At 35.2% G+C, this 21,293-nt stretch overlaps 2 protein-coding genes across 2 annotated transcripts in view; one reads left to right on the plus strand and one right to left on the minus strand.

Moving 5' to 3' along the window:
• Positions 1 to 768: 768 nt before the first annotated feature.
• LOC136798825 (putative autophagy-related protein 11) lies at positions 769 to 2,295 on the plus strand. Its single transcript, XM_067055503.1, has 2 exons — positions 769 to 1,338; positions 1,836 to 2,295. The coding sequence occupies exons 1-2, from the start codon at positions 1,099 to 1,101 to the stop codon at positions 2,178 to 2,180; spliced, it is 585 nt and encodes a 194-aa protein (XP_066911604.1). The 5' UTR covers positions 769 to 1,098; the 3' UTR covers positions 2,181 to 2,295.
• A 2,252-nt stretch (positions 2,296 to 4,547) lies between these two features.
• The window catches only part of LOC136798956 (uncharacterized), a 35,255-nt gene continuing 18,509 nt past the window's right edge, over positions 4,548 to 21,293 (minus strand). The window contains exons 7-26 of the mRNA XM_067055644.1: positions 20,473 to 20,610; positions 19,913 to 19,989; positions 19,056 to 19,152; positions 18,020 to 18,127; positions 16,204 to 16,371; positions 15,546 to 15,713; positions 15,135 to 15,261; positions 14,848 to 15,000; positions 14,181 to 14,248; positions 13,655 to 13,702; positions 13,030 to 13,123; positions 12,124 to 12,326; positions 11,868 to 11,914; positions 11,306 to 11,534; positions 8,206 to 8,343; positions 7,597 to 7,645; positions 6,876 to 6,964; positions 6,654 to 6,705; positions 6,059 to 6,144; positions 4,548 to 5,023 (exon numbers count right to left, since the gene is read on the minus strand). Coding sequence (XP_066911745.1) covers positions 4,826 to 5,023; positions 6,059 to 6,144; positions 6,654 to 6,705; positions 6,876 to 6,964; positions 7,597 to 7,645; positions 8,206 to 8,343; positions 11,306 to 11,534; positions 11,868 to 11,914; positions 12,124 to 12,326; positions 13,030 to 13,123; positions 13,655 to 13,702; positions 14,181 to 14,248; positions 14,848 to 15,000; positions 15,135 to 15,261; positions 15,546 to 15,713; positions 16,204 to 16,371; positions 18,020 to 18,127; positions 19,056 to 19,152; positions 19,913 to 19,989; positions 20,473 to 20,610 — 2,337 coding nt within the window. The 3' untranslated portion in view covers positions 4,548 to 4,825. The remainder of the gene's footprint in view (positions 5,024 to 6,058; positions 6,145 to 6,653; positions 6,706 to 6,875; positions 6,965 to 7,596; positions 7,646 to 8,205; positions 8,344 to 11,305; positions 11,535 to 11,867; positions 11,915 to 12,123; positions 12,327 to 13,029; positions 13,124 to 13,654; positions 13,703 to 14,180; positions 14,249 to 14,847; positions 15,001 to 15,134; positions 15,262 to 15,545; positions 15,714 to 16,203; positions 16,372 to 18,019; positions 18,128 to 19,055; positions 19,153 to 19,912; positions 19,990 to 20,472; positions 20,611 to 21,293) is intronic.

The following is a 21,293-nucleotide window of genomic DNA, read 5'->3' on the forward strand; positions in this document are numbered from 1 at the left end:
CCTTTCTAACGTATTAAGACCCTGGCATTTTGCGCCCCCTCCATGGGATAGCGAGTATACAAAAATTAGTATCTTTCTTCTAGATAATCAACATTTTTCGTAAGCAATTCAATTTTTTTGCCTTTTTTGTGCTTTTACTCACTTATATGCTAAGTCATGTTTTCAAGGGGGTCACACATAGCGTCTTTAAATATAATTTGATAGAGGAAAAAGAACAACGCTTATCTTTTATCAGTTAGTAAGCTGGTCTCTTTAAAAACCTTATCTTATTTTTTGGTACAAATTTAATGACAAGAGGTTAAACTCAAACTACGAAAATAGAGTCAAGGCTTTTCAAATAGAAATTGAAGATATTGACGGTGAGATAAAGTCCCAAAACGTGAAATAAGGTAGTTGAAAAAGAAGAAAAGCTTGAACTACGCACAGTTTTTTGTTGAGAGAGAATTTTTATACATACTTGAAAACAGGGGCAACGTTTTAAAAAAAAAGCTGTTGATTGTACTGTGCGTGTCTTGTTTGAAAAATTTATAATTTTATGAAAAATAAAACCTTTGTTTATGCTAGCTACAGGGATAAAAAAAATTTCCCCCTCTAAAATTTCATGTTTTCGAATATATAAAAAGAGGTAGTTTGAAATGGAAATGGGAATTTTCATTTTGATGTTTCAGCTATGCAAGGAGCTTAAACAGATGGGTAGGAAAGATGTTATCTTGACAGGGTGCCAGATCAAATGTTCCAGGAAATAATAATATGACACCTTCAGGTTGACAAAAAAGGGTGAAGTCGCCAAATTAGGTAAACAAAAAGGTCCAATTCTGAATGAATATTGTAATATTGGAGTTGCTGAATTTTATAACTATTGCTAAATGGTTAGACAGTTTTTAGTAATATAGCATATATTGTTCCTGGAAAATATTTCCCTTGATTAGCACAATTCTTTTCACTTATATAACACTTAGATATAAAATCGATCAAGTGAAAAAGAAATTTATTGAAGAATCAGAAGTCGAAAAACATTTGGTTGATGAGAAAGAAGTGAAGATCGAGAAAAAAAATTTGGTACGCGATACACATCAAAATTTTTGGGTCTTGATTCTTATGGATTTGAGCAAATTGAAAAGTAAAGTTGAAATTGGACCATTGCCAAACGTTGTTATATTCTTTGAGACTTTTCACAATGCATTAGTACAGGATTTCAATAAGAAAATTGATGACATTGGAGAAACTTGGACTGAAACGAAAGACGCTATTGGGAATTTAAAAGTGGCTTCTAAAGAAGTACTTCGCGTCCGCGGTGAAACCGCGCGACGGATTGAAGAAAGAGATTACTGGAAACAGGTAAAGTCAATGTATATTTTAATTTCTCCTTTCATCTGGTCCGTCTGAAATTTAAGTTCCACTACAATTAGAGAAAACATTTACCAATCTTGACATTTTACGTGGCACTTTGAGTTTTGCAAGGGATAAAGGCTTGGAATGTTGAAACCTTTGTCTTGGTCGTTTGAATCATTTCCAATGTTATATAAAGATAAAAAGTTATGGTTTTATGAAAAATACAATGACATCGTTAAAAAAAGTTTGGTAAATTAGAAGAATATTCTAAATTTCGACTGATTTGATTTAACAGCCTCAATAGCGTAGACAGAATGCCCCTCCTGGTCTACACTTTACTGAGCCTTGTTGGATTTCATGCCTTGTTGAACAAAACGGGGAGCAGTTCCTGTTCTGTTCATCAAGGTATGAAAATTGAAATTCCTATTTACACGACCAGTCATTTGTACGAGAAAAACTGACCCATTCTTCACTTATAATTTTCTTCACTTTTTATTTTGTAGCTTTACGAAAAAGAAAAAGCTGAGAAAGAGGAAGCATACAAACGAGTAGATGAAATTAAAAACGAACTCTTAAAAGTCAAAGAAGACAAGAAGGTTAAAAATGAATACATTCTGATCAACAATGAAAATCTGGTCCGTAAATTACACGAAGAGAGACAATTACGGTTAGGATTAATAGACGATATGCTTGATTCAAGAAGTTTTTTAAACCAAGCGAAAATGTCACAGAAGAAGGAATTATTATCAGACTTAAGAGAACAATGCATCACTGACATTGAGAAAATGAAGCTCTCCACCAAAACACGAAAAATCTCTTTATCGCCAAAGAAGGCTTCGTTTGTATGATGGATGGACGGATGGAATTCCTAACAACTATTTTTTGATGATATCAGCAAATGCTACTTTTATCATATTTTTATCATAGATTTTAAATTTATAAATGTAAAAGAACAAACTTAAAAGAGCAAATTTGTTTAATTTGAGTAATGATCTATGTCATCTATGGTAAAATCAGTGGAAGACAGGTAGGTAGATAGACAGACAGACAGATAACTAGTAACTGCATTTACACACTTACAGCATACATCGATTGTCCATTGTCCATTTAGACATCATAACAAACTCCAACGAAGATGCCTGAAGATGAAGAGTGTAGAATAGAAGTTAAATTAATATTTGTTAAGCCTAGCTTTCAGGTCATAAATACCTATTCTCAGGTGCCCTCGTAAGCGTCATCCTCGCTAATTAATTTTACATCTAGGACAGACTTATTTTTGTTTCGCTGTCTCGATCATTCCAGTCCTGGATCCGTCTAATAAGGCACCTGAGAGTATCTAGCTAGACTGGAATCGTTTAAAATGCGTGTAATATAGTAGTATAATCGTTATATGATAATACGATTACTGTTAAGGAATTTAATTTGTATAAACGACTGGAAGAATCCGGTGTTCCGGTCTTATAGATACCCCGGCTAGCTACGCAGAAACTTGCGCAGAGAGAAAAAAAAATTATCAAGCAACAACAAAATTTGAAAATTTTTTTAGGAAAACTTATAATTGCAATATTGATTTCTTTTGTTTGGAGACTAAAATTGTTCCCTCCTTTACTATTTGCTTTATTTCTACTGAATTAGTCGTCTAGCTTGCTAGACTAGTATTTAGCAAGAAATGCACAAACAACGTTCATCAAGTTGGGAACCTTACCGTCAATTAGAGTTACTTTCATAAGCGAAAAAAATATTAATTTGGTCTGGAGGCGATAATTGTTACCCCTAGCTTACGAAAGTAGTCCCTGGTATCTAAGGTAATTTTGCCCTAAGATGCTCACAACATAATATCTAAGAAAACATTGATGTGAGCAAAGAAGTAGGGGAGAAAATAAATGATATACACTTACATACTTTACACTTGAATAGCAAATATGCCACATATGACAGAGAGACTTTTGAACCACCATTCCTCGACATCTATCATATTTCGATATTTAATTTTTTTTTACTTGTGAGCTGAAAGATCAAAGTGTATTAAATGTATATTCTCGATTTCTAGCAATTAATTTTCAGAGAATCAAACTTTCTTGAATTGGAAAGAGGAAATTTTGCACATTTTAAGCCTGAGACAGCCCTTCACAAAAACAAGTGGGCAGATTCAATGTCATTTTACATTTGGAAAAGGTTTAAACTCAAAAATGTTTATTTAAAGATATCTTACAAAAAGTAAATTTCTAAAAATTCTAACAAAAAATAACAAAGAAAAAAATCAGGCGTTTGAATTCGAAGAGTGATTATATTATAATCGATATCAAATATGGTGGTTCGATGTCAATTGTTTTCTATGATTTTCTCATCCTCCTAGAGGCTCTCAAATATGGTTTGTTTGGAAACCTTGGTCCACCTCTAAATGGCAGAGGGAATCACTTTTGGCAATAGTATTTTTGAGTAAGAAAAAAAATTGTTCATAAAAATATTAGAAATTTTTGGCAGACAAAAATAATTTAGATTTCGAAAGTGAATTATACAAATGCGAAAAAAAATACATGTTTAAAAATAAATAACACCAACACCAAATTGAAAGATTTTTGTTATTTGGCATTTTCATAAATTTGACATTTGAACGAGGGAATGCGTAAGAGAAACTGCGTTTTAAATGTTCTGGTTGTAATATAGTAAAACTCTTCAAAAGGAAAATATTATTCGCTCTTTGTTTAGACTTGTTTCTAAGCTATATGAGTAATGTCTGAAATTGTGAAATCATTGTTTTGCTTTTTGAAAATATTATATGATGTATGTGCCTCTAATATAAAAAAAAATTCATAAAAATTTATAAAAAAATAATAAATTAATAATCAAACGAAATAGCAAAAGACTCCCACTTCAATTCACAAAAAAAATAAAATTTCTCTTAAAAAATAAAGGTCACGTCAGCAAATCTCATTCACAACGACTTTCTGGTTCTTCTGATATAAAAATAATCATTCCTGGAAATTCTCCTCGTTAAAACCAAGTATTTTTTAAAGTAAGAGTACATGTTGTTTTTTATGAGCATAATATCCGAGACCTGAACAAGCATATTACTGAGCTTGCATTTGAGGTGAAAAAAATTTTTTTTTTTAATAGATAGAAAAGAAGTCGTTGAAATACAATTGTTGTACTTTTATTTCCCTATCCCTATGTCTTGGAGAGTAAAAAAAAAACTGAAATTTAGGGTAGAAGTTAAAAATATTCAAGTTTTCTAGAAAGAAACCCCGATGATTTCCAACTAGCTGAAAAAGTACATGATGAACACATCTTTAGACTCAGACAGTAAGGATCTTGTTAACCTACAATGATTGTTCTGAAAGTTGTGAAGAGTCGAGTATCTTTATCACACCACGAAAACTCTTGAGATACCACACATGTTACTTGCTTGTCAAAATGAATTTAAAGACTATTAAATCACAAGAAGAGGTACTGCAATGACCGAATCTCGAAAACGGAATGAAAACATACACCACTACAACCATCGTTGAAGAAGAGGTATATCTCTGGGCGGTAGATCAGTTGGCGCCCTCACCAAACACCCATAGTTCCAGATTTGGTGTTCTATTGTGTGTTGTCTCCGCAGTGTAAAAGCACCATTCTTTTGTCCACGTAACCATGTTCCTTTGTAGATTGAACCGTCTTTGAATTTCTCTTCACCAGACCCTTGTCGCTGAAATAGAATGAATAAAATATCATTAGAATTCTACTAAGGGATAATCAGATGGTTTGAGATTTTTGGCGTGTGTAATCTTTCTATTGTCCTGAGCACAACGTCAAAATATTTTTACCTAAATATTTTCCAAAGTCGAGGTATTTAAATTACAAGTTTTTGGCTTTCAGTAAGAAAACAATAGAATTTCAACGTAAGAACCCATTTTCAGAATTTTCAAATTGTGATATCTCGACTTTGGAACATAGTTACTCAAACATAATTGGAGGTTTTACTCAAACTTTCATCTTAAACCATCTGATTATCTCTTTAAGCGGTTAAATTTACACGTGGACCTTTTTACGAATTGAAAGTCCAAAATTTTCGCATGGGTTAATTTCGCCAAACAGCATCTTTTTCACCTATTTCTTCTTTCATTTTGCTGGAGGGTTTTTACCAAATTTTTCGCGATGACTATATTTCGCGAAAAGGATCAAAATTCTTAAAAACCGCGAAAGTTTAATCAAGGTAAGATTTATGGCACAAAAAAGTTTGATTTCATATTTTCATAGCAGGAGAAGCCGAGCTTCAATTAAAAAGCACTACAGTAAATGCGCCGGACTTAAGAAGTTACCGTAGGATGGCGAGACTTTCTCGTTCCCGGCTAAACTTTCCTATTGCCATTTTACATCTAAAAAAGACCAAGACTCTTGGGATGTGGAATAGTAACTTAAATTGTTAGACGTTCAGTCTTGAGGCTGTAAGGTTTTGTCCAGGTGCAGCAGAAAAATTATTTTTGCTGGTACACCAGGAAAACAGGGGAAAGATCCCGAAAATGTGCCAGGAATGTCTCCCCGGGAGTGAGAAAGTGTAATGATCCTTCGATTCTCGTTTCCATAACACTTAAATTTTTTTTTCTTTAAAAATGAAAAATCGACGGACTTGAAAATGCTATCAGTCCAAAAAGTTGCTTGTAAGCTTGTAATCTTTAGTTCCTTTGACATCAGCTAGCCCATTTATTTTTTGAGGAAGATATCAAGTAATGTAAATTCATACCATATCTTCCACAAACGTCCCTTCGAATGTTGAATCTTTGAGTTTTTCTTTTCCTTTCCCTTCTTTTACACCATTCACCCATTGACCTAAGAAAAATGTTAGAGGTATATAGAATGGTACTGTATCTTTAAATTTAAAGTATGATAGATAAATGAGAGGAACATTATTGGTAATGCAATTCAATCAGACGGTGCTAAGCAAAGTTAGTGAGCATTTTCATCTGATGGCTGTCGGCGGAGCCAGGAGTGAGAGAGTTTATCCCCTTTTCTATTTGCGCTAGACCTGGGAAGTCGAATGCTTAGGTGGAGCGCCACACCTACTCTCAGCTCCCAGTAATTTACCGCATATACCCAATCTAAACTACTCATTCGCTGAGTTGACAGTGACCGGAGATTGAACCCCCAACCTGTAGATTGTAAGGCGAGATGGTCTAAATCAGTCAGCGAAGTTTAGGTTTTTGAAAGCAATGGACCGACTAAGCTACCCAGAGCTACCCGGATACTTATTAAAATTAAAAATGGTAATTTGATTTTTGGTCAAACTTAAATAATCTTCAATGAGCCATTAGTAAAAAAGTGTTCGATGTCTAACATACCTTCATAAGAGTAGTTGTTGACGGGATCGTTCAATAAGCAAAGACCGTGTTGCTAGAAAAGATATGGAATGAAGTGAAATTATTAAATCAAAGCTTGTGCATAGTGAAAGATTGAAATGTTGCATTTTTGAAAATGGAACTACTTTTGAGGAATTCTATCTACGCGAAATTTAATCCAATTAAGAAAAATACATCTATGGAAAGTGGAAGAAGAGGTCATACTTTTCCTTGCTGCCAATGACCATCACAAGACCATTGACCAGGTTTGGTGAGGATACCTTTTCCACACTGACAATTATCTTGCCATTCACCTATGAAGAGACAAGCGTATCAAGTTACAGTACAAGATATGGGAATCCCAATGTTATCATACTAAGTCTTCAGGCCCGTAGGAAGCATTTTCATTTTGAGGGGGCAAAGTGAGAAATATAAACCGAGGGCCAGCCATGGTTTGGCCCTAGGGAGAACATTTCGCAATTTAAGGTGTCTAGATTGCTGGAAAAAGCATCTAATTAAAGGATTATGTTCAAAATGAAGCCATTAATACAAGATTTTTAAAGCTATTTATTTTTGGAAAAATCTTTTTTTTTGGGGGGGGGGGCAAATGCCCCTGTCGCCCCCGGTTGCTACGGGCCTGGTCTTGTTTAGACCGGAGCTAATACAAGGCAATTCTCTGAATTAATCAAAAGCCAGACCGTAAGATAAATAAAAATCTTGATTGATGTAAAGGAATTTGATTTGCTGCACTGATTACTTATTGAGGAAAGTATATTCGGAATTTATTTTTGTTGGGAAAATTTTTGTTGGAAAAAATTAGCCACTAAGCCGAAATCTGTTTCAGATTGATTGGGGAGGACTTACTCAGGCTTTATTTCCCCCGATATTTTATTTAGAATCTAATGTGATTGAATTTCAAAGGAAGGAAAGGAGGAATGTGAATTACCATTGTACATAGCACCATTTTTATATTTCATCTTTCCTGAGCCGCACATCTATAAAAGAAAAGCAAAGTCGAGATTTATCTACCAAGTAAATAAACACTTTTTTCGAACGCATTTAGGAACCAGGACTTCAACTTATTTTCTCGGCCCTAGCCTTGATTGGGCAACTAAATTGGGTCAAGCTGAGAAAAAAATACAGGGATACTACTAACTAAAGTATCTGGGATCGAAGAGATGGGCATTATTTATACGAAAAGAGAATGTATATGCCCACCTTCTATTAGCAAGAAGGAGGTTTTTCTACAAATGACCAGTTTTTAACTAGACTGGATTCGTTTATAATCCGTGTAATACAGTAACATGTGTGTAATTATGATAATACCATAATTGTAACGGAATAATATCTGGAATAACCAGGAATAACTACAGGTTGTATACACTACAATTTATCCCTTTAATTTTTTTTCGCTTATTTTCTACTTTGTCTGATTTAGTCAACTTAGAATGTTAGACCTGTTTTTACCTTATTATAAAGAGAGAAAAAATACAGGGATAATACTAAGTAACATATCTAGAAGCCAAGGAGATTGGCATCATTTATACCATTTTACCTTATTATAATGAAATTCGCCATCATAAGTTGAACCGTCTTTCAATTCAAGAACACCAGAGCCATGCATCAAGTCACTTTGCCACTGACCTCTGTAAAAACCACCGTAACTGTACACCATCACGCCTTGTCCAATACGCTGTAAAAGAACGGAGTGAAGGTTTTTTTATTTTCATATAGGGTCTCAACGAATCAAAAGTTTCAAGGAAAGATTTGGTTAAGGTGGGAGTCACATGAAAAATTGAGAAAGATGATTTTTTACATTTTCCTGTATAACTTTTGAACTTGAAGAGATTTTTAAATGAAATTTTCTACAGAGGTAACTTAACAATAGAAGATTTCAAAAATGTAAAAAAAAGTCTAAAAATAGCCAAGACGGGGGTAAAATCAGCCAGGGGGTAATGTACTGTGAAAATATTGTGTCAACGTTTTAGAAAAATCTACAAAACCTATCACAAAAATTTTTTTTGCAGCTTGTTAATATTTGGATAAGGAGTGTTATGAATGGAATTTTTTCTTGAAATTTCATTCCAGGGGGTCTGGAAACTAAAAAATGCATTTTTTGAATTTAGAAATGAAAAAAGTATTTTTTCAAAAATGTAATCCATTCATAATACTCTAGACCATAAATTGAATTTCTCCTGAAAACTTCAAGTTCATAGCACTTGTCAATCCTGAGAAAACGTTGCCAAGGTGTGCGAAAACCCCCTGAAACCTATTTTGAGAAAACGGTCCGTAAAGTCAGAAGTAGATATATTATCTCTATTTCTCTGTAATAAATCGACCGTTTTACAAAATTCTTTCGCTGTTTGACTAAAATGGACTATAGTTCTACTTTAAATACTTTAAAAAAGGCTTTGAAATATCAAAATAGTCCAGAAATTCCAAATTATCACTTTCACGTGATGTGCGCCAATCCTTAAAATTTTGCGCCAAACTGCCAAACTCCACGTCAACATTGATTTAATAAGCGGCAGGTACAAAATGCATAAAACATAATGCATATTGCATAATAGTAATGTGTAATTTACAGAACGATTTTATATTTTCTAAAACTCTCCTTTGTAGAGGCTAAAACCGTGAAACCCTGTTTAGAAGAGTTTCCTAAGTAAACATTCCAATCAGAGGGATTTCCCCAGACATGATATTTACTTTTCGAATTCGAACAAAAGAGAAAACATTCGAATCATAACAACAAAGGGTTTTCCGCCAGCATAAATAATAAGAAGATGCAACAGATCAGAAAGGTTTCCCCCTTCTTCTTTCTCAAAAAAGGTAAACACATTTAAACATTCGAATGTAAAATGATTCGAAGTCTATTTTCTTTGATCTAGCTTTCGCATTAAGCTCTTTACTTCATATTGGCTGGATATTGGTTTATCTAACAAAAAGCATTCACATGGTTAATGCTTTGTAAGAGGGAAAACCCGTTGAAATTTGTTAGAAATTGTTCGAAAAGATCTCCGAGAAAACCCAGAATAAAGATCTTGCTATAAAATTTACGTTTTCGAGTTTTCGCTTTCGAAAAGTAATATACGGAGGAGATATTTTCGTGTTTTTTCTACACTATACTACATTCTGTAAAATACAACTATGAAAATCAAAATGGCGACAAGCATTTTCAGTGGATCATGGATTTTCTTCATCATCTAAAATACAGATTTACAGCTTTTCTACCCTTTATTTTCTGGTAGAAAATGGTATATTTGTTTTGTTGAAAGTAACATCTTTCAAATTCTCCTTATTGTAGACTCTAAAATTGACATTTTTCAAATATTATGCATTATGCATTATGCAATATGCATTATGTTTTATGCATTTTGAACCTGCCGATTTAATAAGTCAATTTAAATGTGTTTTCACAACAAAAACCATATTTTCAATGTAATAGATCATCCTAGTATATTTTCCTCACTGATTCTGCCAGTTATAGGTTAATATAAAGTTGATCTGTTGTGATACAAGAATCCACTTGGACATCTAGCCGTGCACGATTTCTTCGTGAATGTAAATAATCCAGCCAGAGGGTGGAGGGAGCGCCCCAGACCTTCAATAATTCATCACACACAATTGTTAAACCAGCCTCCAGGCTTTCAATTCCTTTAACACTTGGATCTTTAAATAGATACATCATTGGATATGCCTTTGGTCTTCGTCCTTCAATAACTTTTTCGGTGTCGTCAAACTAAGTTCATATCGAAAACGTTGAGTTTGAGAATCAAGTCTTTGGTTTCACCTAGCTCAAGCTTTCTTAGTTGAGAAGAATGACATTAAAGAGCTAAAAATGTCATCAGTCAATCCAACATTTCCAAATTAAAGCAGTTTTCATAGTGACAGCCTCCAAAATTTATGTTTTTAAAAATATCATTTCTTTGGTTACCATCTTTGATTACGTCATATTAGGAAATCCCGCGAAAAAAAGGCGGTATTGATTTAGACGCCCGAAAAGGGCGTAAAAAGATCTTTCGTTTGGTATGTCATGATCCTATGTTTAGATCAGCCATAAAGAAATCGGGCCCTAGCAACGGGTATGATTTTTCGTTGCTAAGGAAAATACTTTAGATCAGGGTCTAGAAAAACCCTTATATCTCAGGAAATATAAATGCTACGGCCTTAAAATTTTCAGAGTGTGTTCAGAAAGGGTATAGGGTCATAAAACGCGCAAAATCCCGAAATCGATAATTTTTTCACCAAATCTCAAAACTTCATGTGACTCCCACCTTAAATAATATAGGCAACTATATTATTAGTATGTTCAGTAAATTCGTATTTTAGGACGGTAATCTTTCTATTCTTTAGCAACAGAACGACAAGAAAGAAAAAAATGATCATTTATAAAGACATGAAGAAGTTGCAGTTACTTACTGACAAAAAAAGGCCCAAAAGCCCTTCAATAAATTAAATAGAATGATTCCACTGGACTTTCTAGAGAGTTTAGCCTCTGTCTCGAATGTTCTTAACTTTTCGTCATCAAATCTTAAATGTTCACATTCTTCTTAGCCTTTTCGAAATTATTATCCTTAGCTTGTTCTATGGATTTGGCTAGAAAAAGTCTGCGTGATATCATAATGAAGAAGTGGGTTTGAAAAATATAATCATACCATATCTTGCATCCATGTTCCTTCGTAAACATCTCCATTTTCGTATTCCATCTTCCCTCTGCCATCTTTCAAATCGTGCATCCACTGGCCTTCATACGAAACACCACCCGGTTGTGTGTACGTCCCCTGACCACTACGTTCTCCGCGGTCAAACTCTCCTTTGTATATTGAGCCGTCTGGGTAGAGTAGTTCACCGGTACCGTGGAATTTGTTGAATTTGAACGCTCCACTGTAAAAATAATTAAAATTGTTGGAGAGTCTGCACTCTTTATGTAAGGAGTCAATGAACATGGCAGGGTTGCTAAATCATTGACTTTCTTCTGACTTTTACCCTTTTCCCAGCGCTGCTGGCATCATACGAGATTGTCTGATTTTGTACAGAACCTAAGAGTGAAGAAGCCCTGCATCATGAATCCGCCCAAGGATTTCAAAAGCGGTAAATTTTCCTTTGCTCGGGCGTGAAGGCGCATTTGAGATCAAAGTTAAAAAGTATTGGCTTTTAACTTTCGTCGACAATATATTCATTCTATAGGGAATAGAGACAGGATTATACAATTCTTACGTGTATTCGTAGCCATCAGGCGTTACTAAGTGACCGTTGCCGTGTTGCTAAAAGAGTATAAAATGATTTTTAAAAGAATCGGGTAGACAGAAGCAGTGGAAAACAAATTGTCCATTTAAAACTTAGGCTGCTGGTATCTACTGACAGATTTGTGGTTCTTATAGATAAATATACTACCTGTGGTTTTGCAGAGGTCTGCGAATCAGACTACTGTGTGATCAAACTTCAAAAGATCACAACTTGGTACAGTCCTTACCAAATTATCTTTCCACTGTCCTTTATATCTGTACCCATTCTTGCAGACAAGTTCTCCTTCCCCAACAATCTTATCGTCCATACAGAAACCATGGAAACTGTCGCCATTATGATATTCAATAATGACGTCACCGTTTTTGATACCATCTTTCCACGTGCCCGTCACTTTGTCACCACGCTTGTTCGTGTAAACACCTTCGCCGTCTACAATGTATAAAATCATGGTCGAATTAATACGAGATTATTAATTATTGCGGTCGAATTAATACGAGATTATTAATTATTGCGGTCGAATTAATACGACATTATTAATTATTGCGGGATAGTATATGGCATTCCAAAGAAAGGGTATGATAAGACATGCTCTTTTTTGACTTGGTATCACCAGCCGCAACTCATCCACAACTCATATGTTGTAGATTGACGCCACTTAAAGTTATTGCGGAACTGTTCCAAGGAACTAATGTCACTTGAATTTAAAGTAAAACACGTAAAACGTGATAGACCAATAAAGTGATAAAGAAATCTCTTGTAGGGATAGGCTACCATACAGGTGCTTTCGGAATAGATGTGGTTTACTTTTTAGAAAATATTTATTGGAACTAATTTTCGCGGGAATTAATATTCGCGGTCGAAAAAAAAAATCGGGAAAATAGCATTTCGCGAGTTTTAATTTTCGTGGTTTTGCCCTTTTTAAGACAATTTTCTTTAATTTTCCTTAGGGATTTTTCAAATTTTTCGATAAAATTGGAAAAAATTGTATTTCGCGGGTTCAAAATTTCGCAGTTTTGCCAAAATTAATTCCCGAGAAAATTAATTCCAATAAGGTACCCGACAAAAACAGGATTTGTTATGGCAAACAAATAAAGTTGTTGCAGTTAAGGACTCTGTTAGTGATCTGTGGTACCTTGTTTATTATCGAGCCATTGTCCTTCGTAATTATCACCGCACGCGTAATTCAAAACACCGTAACCATTTCGTTCGTCATCCTCCCATTCACCCTGTCAAAAGACACAGAAAATTAAGAATAATAAAGCTTCTAATAATACGCAAAAGCCCTTTCCAGCATAATGAATTTTGGTGTATAAATCGTTACTCTTGTCAAAGTCAGAGCTGAACACTTGATTGAACTGCTTTAAAGCACCTTAAAATAACCTTGACATAAAATATGTCGAGCTATGATTCATGTAGATCGATTTGATTAGAGGGAGTTTATCCAAAGAATCCTACATTTTACTAAAAATAGACAAAGGGAACGGCAAATTTCATAAAATACGACAAATTTCGCCGTCCACAACCCCAATCCGGTTAGTTTGTACGTACCCCTACGAATTCATTCCTCTTTGTTTATCACGGGAATTAACTACATATGGTTCAAAGAACGATAAATTACGCATGCGTGTTACAATGCAGGATTCTTTAGAGGAATAGACTGTTAGTAGCAAAATGACCAGAAAAAAAACAAAAATTGTCATTCCGATTCATTTATGCAAGTAGGTCATCATTAAAAACCAAAAAAGCTTTAAACTTACAATATAGGTGAACAGATTCGGCCACATTCCAGTTCCTTGGCCTTGTCTCTAAAAAGTGGAGAGGAAACTTATGTTTTACAAGAATTCAAAGGGTTTGAGAAAGCTCGAATAGTTATCTATCAGAGTATAGCGTCATCTAAACTTAGGCTCCAAACACTGGTCCCTGAAAAAAGAAAACTCTTGCTTTTCTAGGACATTTTCTTTCCAACATGTTTGTAGAGCGCTGAAAGACGCGGAGGATAATTATACCTGGAAGTATTGGTTTTTAAGGGTTTTCTTTTTACATAAGTGTTCTTGTCTCATATCAGACACATATTTCATATCAGGACAGTGTCTGCCTATTGTTATATTGTGCTTATAAAAACAAAACAAAAATTTTCTTTTCCTCTTTCTGACCAATCTTGCTCCGCATTCGTGTCAATCCAATGTGAAAAAGCTTGTGAATCAAAATTGATGAGTAAGCAAACACTATCACTCTTATTTAAAAACAAAACCTTTAAACAGCAAAACTAGTAACCAAACGTACCTTGGCTTTGCAATAGAAACCAGAATAAACTGTTTCGTCTTTGTAAGTGAAGTTGGTCTTGCGAATGTCTAAAAAGGAAACGATAGAGTTTGAGACGAATACAGGAGAAGACAGCTTTTAAAAAATATTGGGAATTCCATTTTCTACTGGTTGTATAGCTCGGCTTATAGCAGGCTTTTAACGGTTTCCCTTTTTCATATTAATAGCCCAAAATTTAGACAATGTTTGTCTTATACCATGGACGTTGGATGGATGTTACTTAGACGCTTTTGTTTATTTAACAAACTCGTAGTTCAATTTAAAAAAAATCAAGCATTCCACCTCCTTGGTTACTAACTGGGCGTTCCACTATTTGAGTAAATCTACTTCTAATTTGGTTCTATACGCTTTTGGCTATATTCTGAAAGTAAAACAAGCTTCAAGATGGTGGTGTTCGAGTCTTGAAAGATTTTTACTTCCCTACCACCCTACAGACATTGGTTGCCCGTAAACCTATTTCTATTTTCTAGTTTATCACTAGCAGGGGGCTAAGCTTCCGTAGAATAATTACATGGGTTAGCCAAATATGTCAATGCCAAAGTTAATTGGAAAATGTATCACTCCAGTGTACTTCCCCTCCAACTTATATTCTCTAAGAATATAACGTTGGAGAAAATGAAATCCAAACCTGTTTCTGTATTCTCTTTATCATTTTGTCCGTAAAGGTTTGATCGAATAGTTTCTCGTAAATTTTTTAGCCAAATCTTCTTCTCCCCAATACCGCCCACGTACATGGTGTAAGGGCGTTCGGGCGTATAAATACCGATAGCATCTTTCTTGGCTGGAAATTGAAAGGGAAAAATATTATAAGAACAAAAGTCCTCGCCAAGAAGAACGCAACAAGATTGGAACAGTGCACTGAAGTGAGAAACTTGACACAGTCACATTCTTAAAAAGATCGGGAGTAGTACTTACTCGTTTGAGGGTCTAATTCATGTAGATCTTCTATCCAAACGTTTTTGATTTCCAGTGCGAGTTCAACCGACATCTGACGCACGCCACTCTTCACTGCAAACACTAACAAGTCATTGAACAAAACACACTAAAAAAGGAGAAGCGAAAAATTCGTCTGTTTAAGAAATTTTACGAGGGAAGCATTACTTTCATCACTAGGGCTTCTGAAGTACATATTATAGTAATGAATCCTTCTTGACTCTTGCAAAACCCTCCAAGTCAATTCCGGTCCCCCATTTCTTTGGATTTCTTAAGATATTAAATATACATCAGACAACCAACTCCCTTGTGCACTGATACAGAATCCTGAAATATGGAAATCTAGATCCATAGCTGATCCCAAATCCAGATCTTTTCAAATTTGTTACTCACGTGGTATGTCTTTTTACTCGTCATCAAGCATACATCTCCTTCGTGAACTAACGTACGATCTGGTGTGTAGTAGGCCTTAAGTCCTGTGATTTGTGTCTGTAATGCCTCTAGGGCTTTAGCGCATTGAGCTTGTTTTAACTGTTCGTTGATATATTTAGCAGACTTTTCCTAAAATACGAATTATCATAATGAGGAGTTTCATAACGACGACGAAAATTTCGTAGGGAAAGTCAGATAGCTACTATCTAAATCCATCCAAATGACAGTATAGAAACGACACCGCGATGCGCCACTGCCACAGGCCAAAGTACCTCTTCGACCTTTATAAATAAGATGAAGAAGATAGGGTGAAGATAATGAAAATAGAAAATTCAACCCCTCGATTCTATGATATCCAGGCTTAAAAAAATATTTTCAATTGGATCTCAAAGGGTTGGAAAAGCTATGATTTTTATTTTTTATTTTTGATGGAAAAAATTGTAAAAAAAATCTCTCCAAGGGCAGGAAGTTTTCTGAAAATCTAAGAAAATTTTTCAAAAATGTCTCTATAAGGGTCACTTTTTCAGATTCTGGAGGTCCGGTCCACAAATACCCGACATTCTTCATGTGTAAATCAAAAATAAGCCAGCAAAATCAAGCTTTTCTACACTAATCTTACCATCATTTCTTGTGCTTTGACCAGGTTTGAATAATCCGGATGGTCATTGTTGGTCTTTTTGATCAAGTCTTTCAATAGTAAAATGTATCGTGGTATCCTTTGTATCACCGTGATCAAATACGAAGGGAGAGTCAATCCTGGCACACATATCGGGTTACTGTAACATGCCTACGATTAAAAAGTAACGAGGATTCAAAAAACAAACTTCTCCTGAAAAAAATTGGAGCTTCATCAGGGGGGAGCTTTTACCGTATTACTTCGAATAAACATCCCTCAATTGAAGAAAAAAATTCTTAATAAACGGCCCATTGGAATAAACACCTTCCCTCTCTAAAGGGCATTTATATGAAACCAGTAGCTGAAAGAAAGTGTAACGCGAAGGAAAACCTAAGGTCTGTTAAGGTGACCTTAGTCGAAGATTATAGAAAAACGAAGCGAAGAAGGAAGCTTCTTTAAAGCGCCGCCCCTAAAATAATAACACAAGAGAGTTTTGGCAAGCTTCACCTTGGTTTCTGTTCATCTTTAAAAGAATATTTCTCATTACATCACATTACATTAGAAGTGTTGACTTTGAAGGAATGGACTAAGTATACGAAAAGGATGGCATGCTACCCACATGGTAGGGCCGTTGGGAGCCTACGAATTCTACGCGATCACCGTTTACTGGTGATCTAGCGCCTTATACCGACCAACCCTTTGCTACGAAAGTTTTGGAATGATTCTCAACCGTGCGACCGAAGCGGGCATCGGGAGTATCGTGTTTGAAATGTGTAAGTATGACGTGACACCTCGCAGGATGTTCAGGTGAACTGAATCTAACCGAACTAAGCTTTTGAAGTGTCTAGCACTCTTGGCTCCCGATAATAAGAGAGACATTTTCTCATACAGACTTGAACAGTTTTGAATAATTTTTTACTTGTGGTTTTAATAAAGGTCGTTTGGGAAATTCCCTTTGACCACTCAAGTTACTTTTGCACTGTTTTAGATTTATAACATTGTTATTCCTCAAAACAATTGACAACAATTCTATATCAATGATTAGAGATTGTATCTAAATAATACACAATCATTATTAAGCAATTAATTTGATTAATTAGGGAAGTTTTTCATAAGAAAAGATTTAAGTGTTTTTCCACAATATTCTTTTTCATAAATCTCATTTGAAACTTTGAAACGAGTGGAACCGTTTCAGGCTGTTTTATGTATCAGCCTTCTGTATAATTGATTGGTATGGTAAAAATATGAGCTACGAATCATCGTAAGAATAATGAGCTGAATAATATTTAGGTTTCTTATAAAAAAACCATATAAAATAACTCAAATACTCAGCAAGAATTCATAACGGATTGCTTAGAATCTCAACGGTCCTGCTGAGTGCTGATATATGAAGAATGCTCGCCTTTTCAGGACAGGACACTGTTTCCGCACGAAACATGAAATTATTTCTGATCGGCTTCTATGGTATCCCGTTGGCCCAAAGCGTTCGAGAAATCACAACTTCTGAGATATTTTTAAAACAGACAACGAAACTTAGAGCCCGTAACCGATTTTTAACCAGTCAAAGTCAAATGACATGGAGTTTTGTCAAATGGAGAAAGCAAGTGTGGAATCTGGCTAGTCTAGAAGAACTCTACAACAACAGGCTGAGTGAATCCGTAGGACCGTGGAAGCAGCCCAAGTGTCTAGACTAAGTGAAGAATAGATAAACGTAAACGCTATAACGCTGAAAGTATAGTAATGGAAATTATTTTTAGGTTGATGTTCCGTATGGCTAAAGTGTCTCACTGGATCTGTAACTTAGATGTATTTTACATACCGTTAGCAATGTTTCCAGATCTTTTCGTTTCTTTAGTTTCTGCTTGATCAATGCTTCACTCGTGTCATAGTTCTTGCAGTACTCCGAATATGTCTTGAATTCGTTCTCCTGGAAAGGGGGATGAAATTTCAGTATTTCTAATATGTACATTTTAGCTATATTATTTCAGTATTTCTAATATGTATATTTTAGCTATACTTCTCCGAGTAATATGAACACTGGAGACTCCATAATTTGAACACCTACGGGGAACATAAATTTGTTAAAGTTATGAAAATTTCGAGTTATGAAGGTTGTTTTATAAGGCAATGTTAACTGAAAGGACAAGAAAACTTGCTCGAGTTAAGAAGACATTCGTGAGTTCAAGAATTAATGATGGGGATCCCTTCACATTTGTTTCATGTTTTACCGAGAAAAACCATCGTGGCGAGTTATATCTCAGAGTCTACAGACCGGATTGAAATTTTGGCTGAGATTTCAAACAGAACATAAACAGAAATAAAGCAGGGTGAGACGAAAGGAAACCGACATTGTTTAGTGTTAAGTAGTGTTTAACCCTTCCTACCTTAGGCCCAAATTGTGTAATTATCATGCATGGTGATTTCCCCTTCATTTCGGTCATAAATCGCTTGAAAACTGACCTTATTTTTTTTCTGGGTAGTCATTTTACATTAAAGGAAGAAATTTTCACGGAATTTATAATTTAATTTCGAATTTTTTTGACAAATCCGCGAAATCAAATTCCACGAAACTAGAATATTCTCAGGATTTAAAAAATCACCCCTAAAATTTATCAGGGCAAAAAAGGCCATACTGTAAACAAAATATTCTCTCAAAATGAAATTAAATTCCGCGAAACTTCCGAATTTTGAGCTATGAACCGTAAAATTAGACTTATGCTGTTCCAAATTTGCATGATTTTTATGAATTTTGTCACCAGTCGGGCCTACTATACTGATTGCACACTTAAATTGAATAACTAAACAACCAATTCGTGTGCATATACTCGTGGCACTGTCAAAAGAAATTCACATACATGGTTGATGAAAATATCACCGATACATTGTTCGTCTGACCAATCACTGATTCGTTCGAAGATTTCTTCTAATATGTCGCGGTTGATTTCCAGGATCCTGAAAATACAAATCATTATAGATAACAATGAACGCAATAAAGATTTATGAAGTCATAAAGTTATCCGGTCCAAGAATATAAGTGACGAACATAAAATATATAAAATGACGAGTTTAGAGATAGATAGATACGAGCCCTCCGAATGCATTCGGGATGGGTCCTACCCACGAAGGAGTATAGGAATCACGGCGCTGACAGACACTGCGACTTGACAGACGCGAGCTGCCAAGCCATGGCGTAAACCATGACACTCGAACGACACTGGGAGAGCGATGCTCACGCGAGGCCGAACCTTATAAGTGCCACGGCACGTCACAATGTTTGTCTAATCTACCCACACTCTTGTATCAGAGTAATGGTACCCAATTCTCCTCACATGGTATAGGTTGACCCGGGCGAAGGTATATTCACTTGCCAAGTGAATCGTAGAGACACGGTGGGTATCGAACTAGGGCCTCCCAGGCGGGAGTCAAGGATGATAACCACTATACCACTGCGCCTACGTCCCAGTTTAGAGATATTCTGCAACCATTCAAACCAAGTGCATAACCTTCAAAGTCTTCCTATATATCATTATTGATTGTATTGATAAAAGAGAATGTGTGTAATGCAACAAATTTGACCCGTTTCGCTCTTTAGCGGATATAAGCAACGTTCCTTCGTTCTTCGTTTCTACCCTTTAAATATCATTTTGGAAGAGAGAAATGCGCATCTTCTTTCCCAATCATTTTAAGGGAAATATTATTGGAATTGACTTACTCGTCAATGTTGGCAAAGATCGATTTGATATCCTTTGCATCTAGTATATTGTTCATTGAAATCTTTCGTTTGAAGAGCTATAATTGGAGTGAATAAATGGTTTAATAATAAGGACAGCTTGTTAAGAGAATCCTGCAGATTCATTTCAATTTTAAAATGAATAGCTTGATACATTGAGAGATTCTATATTCGAAAGTCTAGAGCTTGACGACTAATTAAAAATAGTCCTATACATGTAAGGCCTAACAATCATTTGTTCAAGATTTGTTTACTATTCCAACTCCGAAATCCAACGGTATGTTTGTTTTAGCAGGGTTACTCCAATATTAATCAGTAGGATTACTCAGTATTAATGATTAAAGAGTAATACGAGGTCAAAACCTTAGCGAAAACCTTATTGCAGTTGAGTCTCCATAACTCGAACACCCACGGGAACACAAATCTGTTTGAGTTAATGAAATTTTGAGATAAGGAGTAAAGAAAACTTGTCCGAGTTAAGAAAACATTCGAGTTATAGTAGTTCGAGTTAAAGAGACTTTACTGTATGTACACTCACTCACCAAAACAATGATTTCCAATCCTCGAACGAACGTTCGTTCCGTGGTATAAAGTTCCAATGCGATGAGGGAACGTCGGTCCGAGGGAAAGGACGGCAGGTGTGTTGGATAACCATCAGTTAACAACACGAAAGGTTCACTCTGAAAAAGCAATGAATGGTTAAAATAAACTATTATCAATCTGATCGTCCAACGAATAACTAGCAATAAACTTTCATTGTTTCAGCAAGAAAAAGACAGGAAATCTTATTGAATCGAAAATTGATGACTTCATTGATAGATGATACCTACCTTACTTTGGAAGCTTCGCATCAAAGGCAACGTTAACATTTTATGACTAGAAGTTGCCATATCGAAATTATTGGTGAATGGTGATTGCAACGCAGGACTCTCTAGACTCCAACGTCTTCGACGTGGTGCCCTCGGTGAAAGTTTTGGTAACATTTTGTATTTCTACTAAATTGTACTAACAATAAGGTAAAAAATTCGGCATAGCCCCAGGATCAAAATCTGAACTCTACTCTTGGGATGAGTGCCACCCAATATCTACTAAGAACTCTCTAAGTCAATTAAAAGTAACTTTGATGTCAGTAAAAGTGTGTATGAATATTCAATAATTCTTCAATCTTAATCTTTTTTCTTCTGGCGTTTCATTCAAGCTAATCAACCATGCTTAAAAAAAACACAATCAAAACTAACGCATGCCAAATCACAACAAAATATTTTGTCTTATAACAACAAACAACATGAGATCTTGACTAAATGACATCTAGCACCAAAGCTGAACTAATATCATTAATCTATTCCACAAGTAGCGATATCCG

The sequence above is a fragment of the Clytia hemisphaerica genome, unplaced genomic scaffold (assembly GCF_902728285.1).
Source record: "Clytia hemisphaerica strain Z4C2 unplaced genomic scaffold, Clytia hemisphaerica genome assembly, whole genome shotgun sequence".
Classification (NCBI taxonomy): domain Eukaryota; kingdom Metazoa; phylum Cnidaria; class Hydrozoa; order Leptothecata; family Clytiidae; genus Clytia; species Clytia hemisphaerica.